Here is a 17,845-nt window from a genome sequence, read left to right on the forward strand (position 1 = left end):
CTTCATCCTTAAAACCCAAGAGGTGTTCCCCAGTACCATAGTCTCTGTGTGTCCCGCTTTCTCTTAAAGGAAGCTCTCCAGTAGTTTGTGGATAGATAGTTGGAACCCCATCCTCTCCCTGTTTATTTTTGGAACAGGTCAAGCAAACACCAACAGATGGATGAGGAGATCGCTCACCACATCATGTTTTGTCTCAAGCACACACCAATTGCACCTCAAAAGCTTTGGAATCTTTGGTCTTTACTGCATTATCCAAAGGTAAAAACTAAAATGTGGAGGGAACTAGCTAAGCCTCCTTTTGTCTTGGTTGATTAGATTTCTGTGGCTGGTGGTCGTGTGTTGACTTTCAGGTTTCCGTGTTGTAAGCTTGGATTTTCAACTTCTGCATTTAACAAAAGTGTTATATGACTTTTAGGGGCAGGGGAGCTGGGGTTGGCCTTGTCTGTCCTGTAACTCACTCCGTAGAGCAGGCTGGCCTCTGAACTCACAGAGATCCACCTACCTCTGCCTCCTGAGTGCTGGGTTTAAAGGGGTTTCCCATCACTCCCACTGGCCTACAACTCTTACCAATAAATGATGTAATAGTATTGATTGCTTAAAAATTTGTATTTGGCTAAAAAAGTTTTAGTATTTTCTTGCCTCCCATGTTGAATGTGAATTCTGTTAATATAATTTCATTAGCACATCCTTAAATTTTTAAGTCATGATTTATGTATTTCCTTTGTGTGAATTATTTTACTTTCTGTACAAGTTTATAAAGCTTCTCATCTTAGTTTATAAAACTACAAGCAACCTACATAACTTCTACAAAATGATTAAGAAGCATTGAAATCAGGAAGTGCAGGATTGGTACCTTAAAAACACTATTGGGTATTAATGGATGCTAGGTGGCAGACTTGATAACATGATTGATGGAAACTTTTTCAAATGTCTTTTATCTCTAGCTGTCTGCTGAAGAGGCTTCTTGTTTATGGTCAGAGTTATTTAACTCTACATTTGGGTCTTACTGGAGCAGTACAGTTACCACAAATCCAGAATACTGGCTGATGTGGAGCCCTCTGCCTAATTTGCAGCAGCAGGAGGTGCCCAAGTCCCATTTGGACTCCATGGTGAAGGTTTGTTGACATAAAAATCATAAAAGTGCCTGTTCTTTCTGTGAACCAATTGATTACAGAGGTAATTGTGATACTTTGTTTTCTGGAGAATGTCAAGCATAATATCCAAATCATGAATGATTTATGTAATTTTGAGTTAAAGTCATAACAGTTTTCTTTAAAAAGTCATTTAATTTTGCTGAGTGTGGTGGTAGTACATGCCAGTAGTCTCAACGTTCAGGAGAATACATGTCATAAGCTACCTAATCATAAAATAATGTGTCCTTGCATTTACTTATATGTCTAAGAATACATTCTTTCTTCTTAAGTATGTCATCAAAATGTGTCCAACTTACTCTCCTATTTCATTTCAGCATACTAGAATTTACTTTTTTTTTTTTTTTTTTTTTTTAATATTTTGGGTTTTTTTGGAGACAGGGTCTCACTAATAGCCTTGGCTGGCATGGAGCTCACTATGCCTACCAGCTAACCTTGAACTCATAGAGATCCAAATGCCTCTGCTTCCTGTGTGCTGGGATTAAAGATGTGGGCCATCACACCTGGCAAAAAAAAATTTAATCTTTGTGTTTGGTGGGGTATGGGGTGTGATATGTAGAGTTACAGTGAGCTACCATGTGGGTGCTGGGAGGTGAACTCAGGTATTCTAGAAGAGTAGTGCACATTCTTAACTGCAGAGCTTTCTCTCCAGCCCTATTTACTTACTTTCTAATTAGAATGCTGTCTTTTCTTACACCCCCTGGCCCCTTTCTTTGAAAAAGAAAAGTTACATTGATTCTGTGTAAGTTAATATTTGGGTATTATAAGTACGTTACAAGCTGGGCAGTGGTGGCACACGCTTTTAATCCTAGAACTCCGGAGGCAGAGGCAGGCAGATCTCTGTGAGTTTGAGGCAAGCCTGATCTATAAGAGCTAGTTCTAGGACAGCTTCCAAAGCCACAGAGAAACCCTGTCTCTAAAAACAAAAAAACAAAAAAAAACAAAAACAGAATAAGTAAGTTACTAGAATTGGTATTTTAACCCTTAATCAGGACAGCTGCATGTTATAAAAATAAATATACATATACACATAAAATTGAGATATGCATGTAGTGTGTTTATTTTTAATAGTTCTTACCAGATTGCTTTTTACTTTAAGTATGCAAAGAATTAATGAAGACTGCCATCTTGAAGTCCTGGGTCTGTTGCTCTGAGGAAATCCTCTGACAAAAGCAGCTTAAGGGAGAAAATTTTCTTATAGCTCACAGCTCCAGGTGACGGTCCATCAAGGAAGCTACTCATGTTAAGAGTCAGAGAGCAGAGTGCATGTGTCTGCTTCCTCCATTTACACAGTGCAAGGATCCTACACCTACTGTCAAGATAATCTATTAACACAGCATAATTTCCCACAAGCATGCCCATAGGCCTTTCTCCCGCAATTGACATTTATTTAACAGAACTCACAGAAAGGTTCAAGACTGAATCTGAATCCTACGAAGGGGTTACCACCATATCTAATAATCACCAACCAGTACTTGATTATCATTTGTATTTTCTTGGATAATTCTTAAGATTGTACATCTTTTCATGTGTTATCAATTACACCCTACTGACCATGGTGCTGGGACTAAAACTCAGGGCCTTGTGTGTGCTGGGCACCACTGAATAGTACCTGAAGCCCTCAGCTAACCATTTCCCTCTCTGGACTTCTCAGTCTTCCTCATTTTCTTCCTCATCTCCCAGGTCCTCCCTGCCTCTCTGCTCTTCCAACTCCATGCCTTCTTCCTCTCTCTTTAGAAAACAAACAAGCAAATAAAAGAACAAACAAACCAGATTAGAACAAATGGGGGCGGGGGAAGCACCAAAAACAGACATGGACCAAACTTCATTTTCCAATTAGAAGACATACTGGTTTATTGAGTATCATTTTGTTACTGAAGATCTTTTCATGGTTATCAATGTTAATTTCCTAGCATGGCTGGAAGTATGTTTCTGGTTTTCTATTGTCTATAAGATTTGTTTGTTTCATGACATTCAATTTTATGACTTCAGGTATGTCATTTTTGTGACTTTAGTATTAATCGCTTAAAATTACTCCTTTCAGTCAGTGGTAGGGTAAAAATGATTTTTTTTCCTACTATTTTCTCCTGTATCATTTTACATTTAATTTTATCTTCATATCTTTTTATTTGTTTATCCGTTATATCCATGTGTGTTTGCTTGTGTGTGTTTACATGTACCATGTAAGGAGGTCAGAGGGTTTCTGCTCCCCTGGAACTGGAGTTCTAAGCATTTGGGAACTTCCTGTTGTGAGTGCTAGGAAACAAATGTGCTCTAAACTACTTGGCCATCTCTCCAGCCACCTTATCTGTATGTCTTGTTTTCTGAAGTAGCAAAGCAATTTTCTGCTCCTAATCTATAAATGATGGATTCTGTCCATTCTTGCTTGAAATGCCACCTTTACTTTATACTTTATTTCTATAGATGTTCCTGGAATTACTTCTCTTTTTTTTTTTTTTTTTTTTTTTTTTTTTTTTTTTTTTTAAGATTGATTTTATTTATTATGTATACAGCATTCTGCCTGCATATATACCTGCAGACCAGAAGAGGGCACCAGATCTCATTGTGGATGGTGTCCTCCATGTGGTTGCTGGGAATTGAACTCAGGACCTCTGGAAGAACATCAGTGCTCTTAACCCCTGGGCCATCTCTCCAGCCCCTCCTGGAATTATTCTTATGTTTTTGGTATTTTTGTTGTAACTGAGGTTAATTGGTAACTTTTACAAAACCTCTCAAAGTCTCTGAAGAGAAACCTTATGGATTTGCAAGAGTTGTGTGGCATGTACTGTGTTTTCTGTCATGTACTGACCATCTCACTGTAGCTGTGGATTGCTGTCTGTGTGTCTTACACCAACAGTCCAAGTACAGTTTGACAGACTTTGTGTCTCTTGTCTGCTTGTAGCTCTGAGTTACTTGGTTCTCCTTTTGTTGCTCAGGGTCCTGGCAGCCTCTGCAGAGCTGTGTTCTCCAAGTGCTGCTTTGGTGTATTAACAAGCAGCAGCAGAGCAAGCCACTGGGACGTCAGCGGCCTGCCCCTCCTGTCTTCCTCACATGTCACCCTGGGAGAGTGGGTCGAGAGAGCCCAACAGCTCCAGGACATCAGCTCATTGCTATGGACCAATATGTCTGTGCTTTCAGTGGCTGACTTCAGGTATTTCTTCCCCTGGAAGCAGTCTGCAATACTGTTGTCTCATTTCCACCATGTGTAGCAGGGCTCTTTCAGAACTTGTTTCTGAGGCATAGATACCTGATTCTTGTAGGTGAAGGTGAGGGTAGTTTTTAGTAGATGAACTTACTTGCAGCAGTATGTAACAGACTACTGTGAGCTTGTTTCCTGTATTTTAAGAATATTTGAGCAAAATTACATGAGAAATTCACCTCTAAATATCAATAGTCTGTGGTTAATATTTCCTGAAATGAAAGTGTATACCAGGAAGGTGTTTGATTCACTGTGCCTCCCTAAGTGCTGTGTTGTGTCCCCACAGACGCACAGACTCTCGGCTGCAGGGGCTGGTGCTGTGCCGGCATCTGCTTGGCCTCACAGAACTGCTTCCAGCACAGCAGCGGCAGAAGTATGTGCAGAACTGTGAACAGCTGCTGCTTGGGGACAGCCAGGCCTTCCAACATGTGGACCAAATTCTCGGGAACATGGCTGGTCAGGAGGCACTTCCCAAAGAACTACTCTGTCTCTTGCTCACCTCCCTGCACTACTTTTTTGGTGAAGGGGAGAATAAGCAGAACCTCCCTGAAGCAGCCCAGCGTGGCAAACTCTGGGTGAACCTTGGCTTGCTCCAGATTCAGACTTGGCTTCCACAGGCACGTTTTGACCCTGCTGTGAAAAAGGCGTACAAGCTCAAGTATGCCCAAGAGGAGGTAAGAGGCAGGTGTAGAGCTTGAGTCCTGCCCTGGCTTTTCTGAATTTGCTTGTAACTTAATCCTTTATTCCTGTAAGGCTGCTTAGAGGGTGAGAGTTCTCAGGAGACTCATAAAGACTGCATTTTCTTATAAGATTTCTGACTTGGCTTAGCAGGGGAAAGTAGGCATTGTCAGAGGAGTAACAGAATAGTGTCCCTAGACCCTAGAGATTGTGAATGTAGCTCAAATAGTTTGGCATTCTCTACTATTTGAGCACCCAAAAAACTAAAGAAATGAATATATTAAGACAGTGATACATGTACTATATTTTGAAGAGCTGATAAAGGATGAAAATTACGCTGTTACAAGTAGACACTCATAATTTAGTGGTATGAATAATGTAGTTTCTTTTGCCTAACAGTTTTGAAGTTGTTGATCCAGGTCTGTGGGTCATTCAGAATCCCCATCCATCTTATTGTTGTAACCATACTCAGAACATTGTCCTCACATGCATGCTCACTGCTGTGACCACAGAAGACCATTTGTTGTTGGCTTTTCCATTAGTTATGCCAGCTGCAGTGTGAGTGGAAGACCCGCAACCTGTTGTCCCACCTACAAACTGGGAGAGACCTGGAAGACGAAGTCATTATCAGCCACTCTCATCCACACATCAGGTAAGGCAGCAGATTTGTGTTGGGTAGGAGGGTACTAACTTTTTTTTTTTTTTTTTTAGAAGAGATAGTATGAGATTGGATGTTGTATTACATCTGTGTTAATGTAGTAGTAATGTACATCTTAGCTATATGACCAGTTAGATCCTAGCTCCTTCATTGTGGTCAGGAAAGGGATATATTGGAAAAGAGGGAAAGGGTTCTGCAGGTTGGACTGAAGAGATGACTCAGTGATAAAGAGTGTGTACTGCTCTGACAGAGGACCCAGGTTGGATTTCCATCACTCACAGTGAGAGGCTCACAGCCACCTGTAACTAGCTCTATGCCCCTCCCTTAAGTGAACATACCCACATACAGACACACACACATACAAATATACATGCACACAATTAAAAATAAGTTAAATCTTTTTTTAAAAACACTGTCAAAGACCAGGTGGTGATGCCTTAAATCCCAACACTAGGGAGGCAGAGCCAGGTGGATCTTTGTGTTCAAGGCCAGTCTGGTCTACAGAGTGACTTCCGGGACAGCCAGGGCTGTTACACAGAGAAACCCCACTTAATGCCATCCAACCTTAGTGTCCATAACAACAAAGGTGGACCATTGTATTAACCTGTGTCAGTGAGCTGTGACAAAGCTTTAATGAAATGTATTTAAACTACTTTTCAAGCAAGTGTGGTATTCCATGAATGCTTAAAGATGTTACCTAGTTTCATTATGATTGCCAGTGTTTCCCTCACAGTTCTTAGCAGCTAATGTCTTCATTCTCTTTTGCTGTTTGTGGTCCCAATCAAGACTCACTGCTTTTCTGACAGCATTGTATGTTGTGCTAATTTGCTTTCAGGTTACTTCCCCAAAGGATCAGTCAACTAGAGAATGTAGTCCACAGCCTGTCGAAAAAGCAGGCCTTCAGACCCCACCTCCCCAGTTACGAGTCCTTGGTGCAAGAGATCCACCATTACGTCACTAGCATTGCCAAGGTCACTGCTGTTCAGGACCTGCTCATGCGACTCCTTCAGGCCCTCCACACAGATGGAGCAAGGTCTGCTCAAGTGCTCCAGAACCTTCTAAAGGAGGAGGCCTCTTGGCAGCAGTCACATCACCAGTTTAGGAAGCGACTGGTAGAAGAGTATGCCTTGTATCCAGACACTGTTACCCCACTACAGGCATCCATCTTGCAGTTGCAACATGGCATGAGGCTAGTAGCATCTGAAGTCCATGCCTCCCTCCACAGCAATGTGATCTGTTCAGAAAATCTGGGGGCCCTGGCCGTGGCTGTGCTCGCTTTCCCATCTGTGGGCCCCAGTTTCCCTACCTACCATTCTCATGCAGATGCTTTGTGCTCTGTGAACTCAGTGGAAGCTCTGCAAGGTCTTGGGAAACTGATGGTCAAGCGTTCAGGAGGAAAGGAAAGAGAAGGCAACAGCCAGCAGCCTTACCCTACCCGAGAGCAGTTACTGATGAATGCTCTCCTTTACCTGCGCTCCCATGTGCTGTACAAAGGCGAGCTGGACCAGAGGGCCCTGCTGCTCTTCAGACATCTGTGCCAGGTAAGTCTGTCAATAAGAAGCCTGCTTGCTATGGTAAAGAATGGTTGGGGTGTGGGTTTTCACCTGTCTGGTGCTTCCCTTTTTCCTTTGACTACAAAGTGTGGGGGGTGGGTATGAGGTTTGTTTGTTTTGTTTTGTTTTGTTCTTTTGGGTTTTGTTTTTGTTTTATAGCTACTTGGTTGGTTCTTTGAGGGACTTATTATGTCTGGCTGCCCTGGCACTCACTGTGTAGCTCAGGCTTGCCTCAGACTTATGACATGAATAATTAGATTACAGGTGTGTACTGAAATAGCATGCTTGCCCAAGGTCCCCTCAGTCTTTATAAGATTAACTAGGTCGCCCTTTGTGGTGGATAGTACAAGCATTTTTTTCTTTTAAAGTAATGTGCCTCAGGTTTATAGTTTTTTGGGTTTTTTTTGTTTTTTACTTTGTAACAGCTTGCTGAAGAAATTAATATTCTAGCATAGTGACCCATTACTCAGCAACTAAAAGAGTGTGCTGGTTGGAGTCAATTCTGGGCTGCCATGAATAAATATATATGCCATTAAGTTACTTTGCATATTTAATCTTTTATTTACCATTTTGGAGGGGAAAACAGTAAATCTCATAGTAAGTAGTCTTATAACTTAGAGACCAGGATTATAGGACAACCTGTGGTGAAGGTATCACTCAGTGAGTACAGTGCTGGCCCAGCATGCCATAGGACCTAAGTTTGATTCCTTAACACCTCCTAAGCCAGGGTGCATACATATAGGGTGCCTGTCATTCCAGCAGGAAGATCAGGCATTATCCTGACCTCAGCCTGTTCTTGGCTCACCTGTCTCAAATCCTATTAGTTCTTTATCTTTAATTTAAAAAAAAAATAATAATAATAAGTAAATATGGAACCGAAGACATGGCTTAGCTGTTCTTCCAGAAGTCCTTGGCTTGATTTCCACCACTCAAATGGCCTCTTACAGTTGGCTGTAACTCTAGTTTCAGGGGATCAAATGCCCTCTCCTGGTCTCCTAAGGGCACAGGCATGCACATGGTGCACATACATGTATACAGGCAAACATTCAAACACATGAAAATTGAGTCTTTAAAAATATAAAAATTTAAACATACTTCTTATGCTTTTAATTTAACTATCTTTCTTTAATGGTAAATGCTATTTCCTCAATCCTCAGAAATACTTGGTGGCAGCATAAGCACACATCCGTTAATTCCAGCAGGATCAGAAGTTCATGTTTAGATGTGCTACATTAAGGAGTTTGAGGGCAGCCTGAGATACTTAAGACCCTCGTTTCAAAAAAAGAAAAGAAGGGGTTGGAGAGATGGTTCAGAAATTAAGAGCACTGGCTGTTCTTTCAAAGGACCTGGGTTTGATTTCCAGCACCCATGTAGCATCTCATAACCATCTGTAGCATCTCCAGTTCCAGAGGATCCTTCTCCCTCTTTTGGGCCTCATTGGTCACCAGGTACACCCAATGCACAGGCATGCAGGCAAGCTAAACATCCATACATGTCTAATTAAATTATAATTTTTAATTATGATTAGAAAAACCAAACAAAGAAACATTTGATTGTGTCTTGTTTTCTTTCATTTAATACAAATACATCTCAGTTGTAGTTGGAGACGAGATTTCCTGTAGCTCTAGCTGGCCTGGAACTCACTATTTAGACTGCGCTGGCCTCTGCCTATCATCATTTGTAATTCTTGGCAATTTAAGGACCTAAAATCTGGGGTAACAGGGCATTCAAGAAGTATCTAGCATAGTCATGTTTAACCCTAGGCCTGCTTGCTAAAGTGCCCACCAAGTGTATTCTTTGTCAACTACCCCACCCCCTTGAACAAAAAGGGCCCTAGGATTAGCTGTACTGTAGCAGACTTAAAGACCTTTGAATTTGTAGCAATGCAGCAGCCAGGAAAATGATGAAGACCCACAGCTTGAAAGAAAGCTCATTTGCTCTCTGCTACATGGAAGTTTACTTCTTAGCTGCTGACTGGTATTTGGAGCAGATGGTACTTTCGTACTTGAGAAGCTAAGATTCATGAGTCTTGCGAATGCTTTCTTTTTTTGCTCATGTAACTTTTCAGGAGATCATCAATGAATGGGATGAGCAGGAACGCATAGCCCAAGAGAAGGCAGAACAAGAGAATAGCCTGTACAGATACCGGACCAGAAGCTGCAGGACAGCCCTGAGTGAGGAGGAGGAAGAAGAACTTGAGCTCAGGAAACTGTTCCCACTGCATGAAAAGGTAGCAAGATGCTCTGTAGCTGTATTAGCAGTCAGTGTGTCAGTCATAATGGCAGTGTTCTGATGGTTCACACTCCTCTTCATTTCCTGCTGATGGTAATCAAGTGAATTGTTCTATTGCTGTCTAGGACTTTGCAGATATTGTGATAGAACAAACACTGGAGGAGAAAAAGGGAGCTTCGGGTGGGCAAGAGGAGGAGGAAGCCACAGACCCAGCTCTCCTATCGCAGAGTTCAATGCAGGCAGTAATGCAGATACATCAGCAGTTGTGCCTCAGCTTTGCACGGTCCCTTTGGTACCAGCAGACTGTGCCACCACATGAAGCAAAGCACTACCTCAGCCTGTTTCTGTCTTGCTATCAGACTGGAGCATCTCTGGTGACACACTGTTACCCTCTGATGGGTATGGAAGTTTTGTTAATAATACTCTTGGAAATCAGAATGAGTAGATGATATTGATGCTCCTGGAACAGTTAAGTTAGTGAAATTCCCATTTTCATCTAGTTCACTGTTTTAGTTCCCATAGCTTAAAATGTTAAGAAATTGATTTAAAAGTCTGCAATAATCAGATAATACACTTTTTCAATAGTGTCCTGTGAGAAAAGGTACAGACCTGATATGTGTGATGCTTTTCCTTGAAATGTTTCCACTTTGTCTTCATAGTTTTTTCTAACAGATTCATGGGGGATTGTTTTTGAGGTTTTATTTAATTTTTATGATGCTAGGAGTACAACCTCAGTGCCTCACATTGAGATATATTTCTTGTGTCTAGCTTCATATATTTTCTAAAGCAGTCTTGGAACTCAGCAATTCTGTAAATTCTCAGTCTCTGGTTTGGTATCAGTTGGTTGCATGAACTTTCCAGCATAAGCTCATCAATTACTGTATTGGAAAGAGACTTTAGTCCCAAGTAGTTCATTGTTTCTGACATCTTTATAACTTACTATTACATTTCTTACTGAGTTCACTGACTTTTCCATGGTCTGGTTACCTTCACAGGAGCTGAGCTGAATGACCAGCTCTTGGGCAGTCATCTTTTGGCCTGCTCTCTCTCCTATAACACTCTCTGTGGGGAGTCAGCCTCAGACCTGATGATGAAGCCAGATGGGCCCTACGATTTCTACCAGCACCCCAATGTGGCAGAAGCCCGGCAGTGCCAACCTGTGCTTCAAGGCCTTTCGGAAGCTGTCAATCAGTTGCTGGAGGATTGGCCAGAGCACCCCGTACTTCAGCAGGTAATACAACCAGCTGGGAAGGAGGGAATTGCCCAGATGAAGTGGCTTCAGACTATCTCCAGGGATGTTGACTTGCACATTTGTACACAGAAACAAAGGCTTACCATAATTGCAGGGTGAACATGACAGTTTTAGCAAATTTTATAATAGCTCTTAATATAGGAAATATTAAAGTCAAAAGCAGTCTTATTTCCACAATAATGCAGCTTATATAAAGATTTCCTTCAGGCGGTTCCATAGCCTGGAAAGTTTTATTCCAGTTTTTTATAAGTATTTGTGAGACATAAACTGAAACTTCCTATCAGGACTCATCACTGTCAGTCACTGATCCATTGAGATACCCAAATCTTTTTCTTTGTTTAAGCTTCTGGTTGTAATGGACAGAATTCGTGGTTTCCCACTTTCCAGTCCCATCTCAAAGCTACTGAATGGCTTGGAAATCCTTCTGGCAAAGGCGCAAGTAAGATGATTTCTTCCTTTCCTTGTTTCAGTTTTTGGTGTTTTGGCAATATTTCTCTTTTGACACCCATGTTAGAACAGAAAGGTCCAGTGTGGTTTAGAAAAAGATGACAATTCTTGGTCTTTTTGATTTGGGGTGAGAGTGGGGCCTGGTGGCCAGGACTCTAGGTGCTCAGTATGCTGGGGTAGATTTCAAGCATTCTTCTCCACCCCCACACAGCCCCCACATTGTCTGCTGTCTTCCCAGGTAACAGAAGTCATTAGTTGAATGTGTTCATGATAAAAGCCAGCAGCACAAATTCTGACAGTCACAAACCGCTTTTTTGTCTGCTTCTAACTTTGGCTCTGTGGTGTTGGGTCACATGACTATTTGGGACACTGGGGCGAGCTGTATCACAATGTGAATTTGTACTTGTCATTGGTAAAAATTGTTATGTGTCCAATAGTCTTCTCTTAAGGAAAAACCAAGATGTCACTGGGGGGGGGGAGTAGTTAAGAGGTTGAATAATGGCAATAAAAGGTCTTTGTTTCTTTAGGATTGGGAAGAGAATGCAAGTCAAGCATTGTCTCTCCGGAAACATCTCGATTTAGTCAGTCAGATGATCATTCGGTGGCGTAAACTGGAGCTGAAGTAAGTGGCCTCTCCCTGCTTGCCCCGGGGGGGGGGGTGGTTATGTATATTACATGGCAGTTACAGGTATGCTTTAATCATGGAACTTAAAGCCAAGCATTACTATGCAGGCTATACATTCTGAGGCAGCAAACTCAACAGCTTCTCTGGAACCATTTGTAAAAATGGTGAGTTTTTGCTGTTGTGGTGGTACACATCTTTAATTCCAGCACTTTGGAGGTAGAGACAGGAGGATCACTGTGAGATTGAAGTCATCCAGGCCTACATAGTGAGGGGGGTTGGCTCTTCCTGCTCCTCAAAAAAGTGAGCATTTGAATTGTGAATTTGTGATTTCAAATATTGCCTTTCCCTCCTCCCCCCACTCACTGCTGATTAGCTGCTGGTCAATGAGTTTGGATAATACCATGAGACGCCACACTGAGAAATCCACCAAGCACTGGTTCTCTATCTATCAGATGCTGGAAAAGCACATGCAAGAACGCACAGAAGAACAAGAAGGTAAGGCAGGTGGCTTTTGCAAGCTCTGGAGAACCAGTCATATTGTAAAGTGATGCTATTCTGCGTGTCCAGGTACTAACTCAGTTTAAGTAGTAATTAAAATGCTTGAATTAAAGCTGCTTCATACTATTGTTTTATAATTTGCTGTGAGTGCATTTGATACATAACTTAACAGGTTTTATGTGGAAGCCAGTCACTGTAACAGTAATCTTTGCTTCAGTTTGATGTGGTACCTATCTAATGCCCCTTTCTCCTTTGATGCATGGTACCCTGCATGCATTTTAAGGACGTGGGGGGGGTGGTACAAGACACATGTATGTTTTGCTCTTTTACTCTCTAAAGATGACAAGCAGATGACCCTGATGTTGCTGGTCAGCACATTACAAGCATTTATTGAAGGATCTTCTCTGGGAGAATTCCATGTACGACTCCAAATGTTACTGGTTTTCCATTGTCATGTCTTGCTGATGCCACAAATTGAAGGAAAAGGTAAGAATTATTTCCCTTGTTCTCTGTGCACTTTGTTTATTTTGAAACATGGTCTATGAAGCCATGGTTTATCAGAAGCTTGCTATGTAATAAGCCCCATGTAAAAATTGCTGGTGTCAGTTACTACCCCATCAGGCTTGGAATTAAGTCATCATTATAAATTGAATGTAGATTGTACATGAGGGAGAGTTGAGGCAAACATTTTAATAGGCCGCTTTTTAATGAGTATAGTGTCTATTAATTTTATGAGTTGAATCTGAAGGATTGTTTTAAAGAAATTCTCAGTATATCATCTATAAAAAAATGGCAGTAAATCTGCTAGAAGTTGAAATGAAAATTCAACAGCTTTGACAATCTGGATTTTTGAGGAGTGCTAAGCTCAGACAAGGTTTTAACAAACCTGACTGGAATGTGCTGTAATTCTATGGCATGGGTAATAAAGAAGGCTCAGGTTGGAACCAGAAGCAACACAGTGAGTATATTATGTTTGTTTTCACTTTATGTCTTCCAGATTCACTTTGCAGTGTTCTGTGGAATTTGTACCATTTTTACAAGCAATTTCTTGATCCAGTCCAAGCTAAAATTGTGGAACTTCGCTCTCCCATAGAAAAAGAACTTAAAGTAAGATGAATAGCTGTCATAATTACTCCTGAAAGAACAAAATCAGCCCATCTCTTTTCCTTAGTTCTCTTCTGTGATTCTTACAATAGTGAGGCAAGAGACAAGGAGAAGAGGCTGTAGAAGTTTGTGGGAGAGCCACCACAGGAAAGTCTGTGTGCTCTACTGGTCTTTTCTGTGCTCTTCCTCTACCTCAGGGGTATGTCATATCACATGGGACATGAAGTGCCTTAAGGCAGGGAGAGTCCTGTTTTCAATACTTCAGTGAAAACTAGAGTTGAAGAGCCAGTGCTGACATGAGGACCATGAATAACTTGGTGATTTTTAAGCTCGAGTGTCTATCAAATGAGTTATTGGTATCACCATTGATCATAATTTTCTCATTGACTCAAGCAAATACATGGTTCTCCTTTTAGTCTTCTACATATTCCCTGACACACAGTCCTATGTTTAGAATGGAATGCTCTTTTGCTGTATGGCAAAAGGGGATGCAAGCTTAACAAAGCCATTTCCTGAACGTCCTTTTCAGGAGTTTGTGAAGATATCAAAGTGGAATGATGTCAGCTTCTGGTCCATTAAGCAGTCTGTGGAAAAGACTCATAGGTAATCTGTCTTTTAAAACTGGGGGTGCCCTTTCAAAACCACAACTCTGTATGAAAACATGTACCATGTTTCCCCAGCCTGACCTGTACTACCCTCATGCTACCATGAACAAAATTTACTTGCAGGAAAAATGTATCCCTTGGGTAGAGTACGCTATGTGTCCAGTGGGCTGGTCTTCTGCCACTCACCAGCTATTTATCTTGAGCATAGCAACCCCAATATGGCTGGCTGCAGTGGGGTAACAGTATTTGGCATATTTTTTCTCTTAATAATCAAAAATGATTATGATTACCTAAGGAGATCTACACAGTTATAAAAAATAAAAGTGTGTGTGTGTGCATGCACGTGTGCACGAGCACATATATACATATATATATGTGTGTGTGTATTATAATTCTTTGCTTTCAAATTCCCTTAGCATGATGTGTTTTTAACATTACATCTATTATTACATGAAATCAGGACCCTCTTTAAATTCATGAAGAAATTTGAAGCTGCCCTGAATGAACCCTGTCAGTCATGTCTGGTAGAAAGCAACAAGGAAGAACATCCTGACTGTTTGCCAAAGCCAGCAGAGGAAGCTGCAATTGAGACATCGCCTATTCAGGGTCTGAACAGGACACTGAGGGATACCCTGTTGGCACAACCAACTGCCTGGCAGGTACTAGTTTGTGGAATGCTGCATATTTAATCCCAGGGTAGTTAAGCAAGATTTCAGATTAAGGGATGAACTGGAAACTAGACAAGGAATGCCTTTGGGGTTTTCTTTGGGTTTATGTAGTATTCGGTTGTTTGCCTGGCTATGCTACCATGATCTTGGGCCAGTCAGTTAAAACTTACTCTGACTGAGTGGTGGTGGCACATGCCTTTAAACCCAGCACTCAGAACACCAAGGCAGGAGGATCTCTGTGAGTTTGAAGCTAGTCTGGTCTACAAATCAAGTTCCAAAATAGCTAGAGTTACACAGAAAAACTCTGTCTTGAAAAGACAAAGCGGGGTCAGGGTGGAGAAGTTATTACTCTGTTTCTTGGTAGTGACACTGATGTGTACTGTCTCAAAGGCTTCCATTGCAGAACAGTGTCAGGATGCTGGTCCTTCATCTGTGGAGGGAGAGCTTCTGCGTCGCTTGCCAAGACTCTCAAAACGAATGAGGAAAGTGTGCCTGATGTTTATGAAGGAGAGCCCCCTACCTTACCTAGTGGAAAGCCTTGACCAGTTCACTGGTGAGTGCTAACAGCCATGGCATAAGTGAAACTTTCTCTGGCCCCCGTTGCCTATGATTGCCGGGAACATGGTACCTTTGTCATTTTTGATGTCTCATACATTATTTAAACACGTGTGCTATAAATCAAAGTCTGAAGGCTGAGGTCTGCTGATAATGTCTTAACTTCATCCCTCTATCCTCACATGTAAACTAGGAATAGTAGACTGCCTTTGATCTTGGTTGGCTGTTGTATCTTTCTGCATTGTCCAAGTTGGTCTCAAACTCTGGGATTCTAATGACTCCTTGCCTTAGCATCTACATGGCAGTTTTAGGAGATCCAACACCTTCCTCTGCCCTCCAGGCACCAGCACACAAATGGTTCACTGACATATGTGCAGGCAAACACTTAACACACATAACATTTAAAAGATAATTTTTTTTTTTCATGAGACAGATTTTCCCTGTGTAGCCCTGACTGTTCTGGACCTCACTCTATAGACCCTAGAACTAAGAGAGCTTCCTGCCTGTGCCTCCTGGGTGCTGGAATTAAAGGTAGTCCCCATCACCACTTGGTGATAAATCTTTTAAGAACAAAAGTTAGTCAAGCAAGGTGTAGTGAGGCACAAGCAAGAATCAGAACCAGGTGGGTATTTGAGTTCAGGGCCAGCTACGTAGTGAGACCCTCTCACCAAAAGGGGAAAAAATAGAAAGGTTTGTAAAGCAGAACTATAGTCCTGGAGAGATGGCTCAGCGGTCAAGATCAGTAGAGCGGTGACTGTGCTTCCAGAGGACTCACTCCATTCCCAGCACCCACCTGGCAGCTTGCAGCAGTCACTCTGGTTCCAGGGAATCTGACACCCTCATAGACATGTATGTAGGCAAAATACCAGGTAAAAATAAATAAATAATTTTTAAAAATTAGTCTTGTCATGGTGGTACTCATCTTTTATACCAGCACTCAAGAGGCAAATGCAGATGGATCTCTATGAGGTCAAGACCAGCCTGGTCTACAAAGTGAGTTCCAGAACAGACAGGACTATTACACAGAGAATGAAACCCTGTCTCAAAAAAAAAAAAAAAAAAAAAAAAAAAATTGGGGCTACAGAAGGCATGGAATGCAATTATCAGATGTTCCTCTTCCCCTTGGGTGACTATAATTTATGGTGTCATAAACTACAGAGTTGGTACTCAATAAATAGGTTTGTTTGATGGTTGGTTTGGTTTGGTTTGGTTTATTTTAAAGAGATGATGAAGCAAAGAGGTACATTATTTTCCCATTTCCATACATTTTTACAAGTGTAGTTCAAACAGTTCATTGAACACTTGCCAAATGCTAGGGACTTTTAAGATGCAAGTGAAAGATGAATGACGTATGGCCCCTGTGCCACAGGAGGTCCTAGACATAGAGTAAGCAAATGTGCTCTTATTAATATGACCTTGGAATTTTACATTTTCCCTACAGGTGAAGTAATTTCCTCTGTAAGTGAGTTGCAGAGCTTAAACGTGGATCCCTCTGCAGAAAAAGAAAAGCAGCGATCAGAAGCCAAGCACATCCTCATGCAGAAGCATCGTGCTTTATCAGATCTCTTTAAACACCTTGCAAAAATTGGTAACTTGAAACACTGGAAAGTACAATTACTAACTTTTGGTTGTAGCCTAAAGTTTTAGTGTGTGCATGTGGGCATGGGATGTGTGAGGATGCTCAGAGAGGCCAGAAGAGACAGTCTTCCCCTGGAGTTGGAATTACAGACTGTTGTGAGCTACTTAGTGCAGGTAGTAGGAACTGAACTCAGGGTCATCAGGAAGAGCAGCAAGCGCTCTTAACCACTGAGCCTCATCTCCAGCCACAGTAATCAGCCTAGGGCTAGGGGTGACGTGAGTGATTTGGGGGTAATTCCTGAAACCATATAAAACAAAGTACTAGGCAAAGTTGTGGAATGTCATTCTAATGAGAGTTCCAGGCACAGATAGGAAAATGCTGCAGTGAACTCCTGGTTCCCACACATTTTCAGGTGAAGTATGTCAGCCTGATATTTTCTGCTTTCAGCAGTATTCTATACTCTCCTATCACAGGTAGAGAACAGTGCTTCTCAGTTCTGAGTCACTTGGGGGATTGTGTTAAAATGCAGGGATTGATCTGTTTAGTTAGTGCATTTCTTTACTGTGGCATAGTCCATGCTGGCCTCATGATTCTTCTTCAGTGACCTTCCATGTGCTGAGGTTATAGACATGGACTATCATCCCAGGCTACCTAAGCCTGTGTTATTCCTGGCAAGTTTCTGGTGACACATGTCACAAACTTTACTTTGACAGAGGGGGCATTAGGAAGCATAGCTCTTTCTCACTGAGTTACTTTGCTTTAATGCATCTATTGATTGATTTCCTAGGTCTGTCATATCGAAAAGGTCTTGCCTGGGCCCGTTCAAAAAGTCCTCAAGAGTTGCTTCATCTTCACCCGTTAGATCTCAAGAGCGTGTTGTCTATAGTCAGCAGCACTCAGGAGGCTGATTCTAGGTTGGTTTGTTTTTAAATTGTACATGGAGGAAGTCACTAAACTTTCAAGAGTTAAAGATTATAAAAGGGTCTGACACTCAATATGTTGGTGTTCCTTTTGTTGTGCCTTATTGTGTTTGCCACACTG

At 41.7% G+C, this 17,845-nt stretch overlaps 1 protein-coding gene across 1 annotated transcript in view; it reads left to right on the forward strand.

Annotated features, from left to right (window-relative positions):
- The window catches only part of Mdn1 (midasin AAA ATPase 1), a 134,037-nt gene that overhangs the window by 86,114 nt on the left and 30,078 nt on the right, over nt 1-17,845 (forward strand). The window contains exons 58-76 of the mRNA XM_051187490.1: nt 138-258; nt 945-1,115; nt 4,088-4,302; nt 4,637-5,024; nt 5,571-5,680; nt 6,522-7,227; nt 9,308-9,469; nt 9,597-9,870; nt 10,467-10,702; nt 11,067-11,162; nt 11,698-11,792; nt 12,169-12,290; nt 12,633-12,779; nt 13,291-13,400; nt 13,927-14,000; nt 14,463-14,661; nt 15,061-15,223; nt 16,667-16,813; nt 17,592-17,718. Coding sequence (XP_051043447.1) covers nt 138-258; nt 945-1,115; nt 4,088-4,302; nt 4,637-5,024; nt 5,571-5,680; nt 6,522-7,227; nt 9,308-9,469; nt 9,597-9,870; nt 10,467-10,702; nt 11,067-11,162; nt 11,698-11,792; nt 12,169-12,290; nt 12,633-12,779; nt 13,291-13,400; nt 13,927-14,000; nt 14,463-14,661; nt 15,061-15,223; nt 16,667-16,813; nt 17,592-17,718 — 3,663 coding nt within the window. The remainder of the gene's footprint in view (nt 1-137; nt 259-944; nt 1,116-4,087; nt 4,303-4,636; nt 5,025-5,570; nt 5,681-6,521; nt 7,228-9,307; nt 9,470-9,596; nt 9,871-10,466; nt 10,703-11,066; nt 11,163-11,697; nt 11,793-12,168; nt 12,291-12,632; nt 12,780-13,290; nt 13,401-13,926; nt 14,001-14,462; nt 14,662-15,060; nt 15,224-16,666; nt 16,814-17,591; nt 17,719-17,845) is intronic.

This window comes from Phodopus roborovskii, unplaced genomic scaffold, assembly GCF_943737965.1.
Source record: "Phodopus roborovskii unplaced genomic scaffold, PHOROB, whole genome shotgun sequence".
Classification (NCBI taxonomy): Eukaryota; Metazoa; Chordata; class Mammalia; order Rodentia; family Cricetidae; genus Phodopus; species Phodopus roborovskii.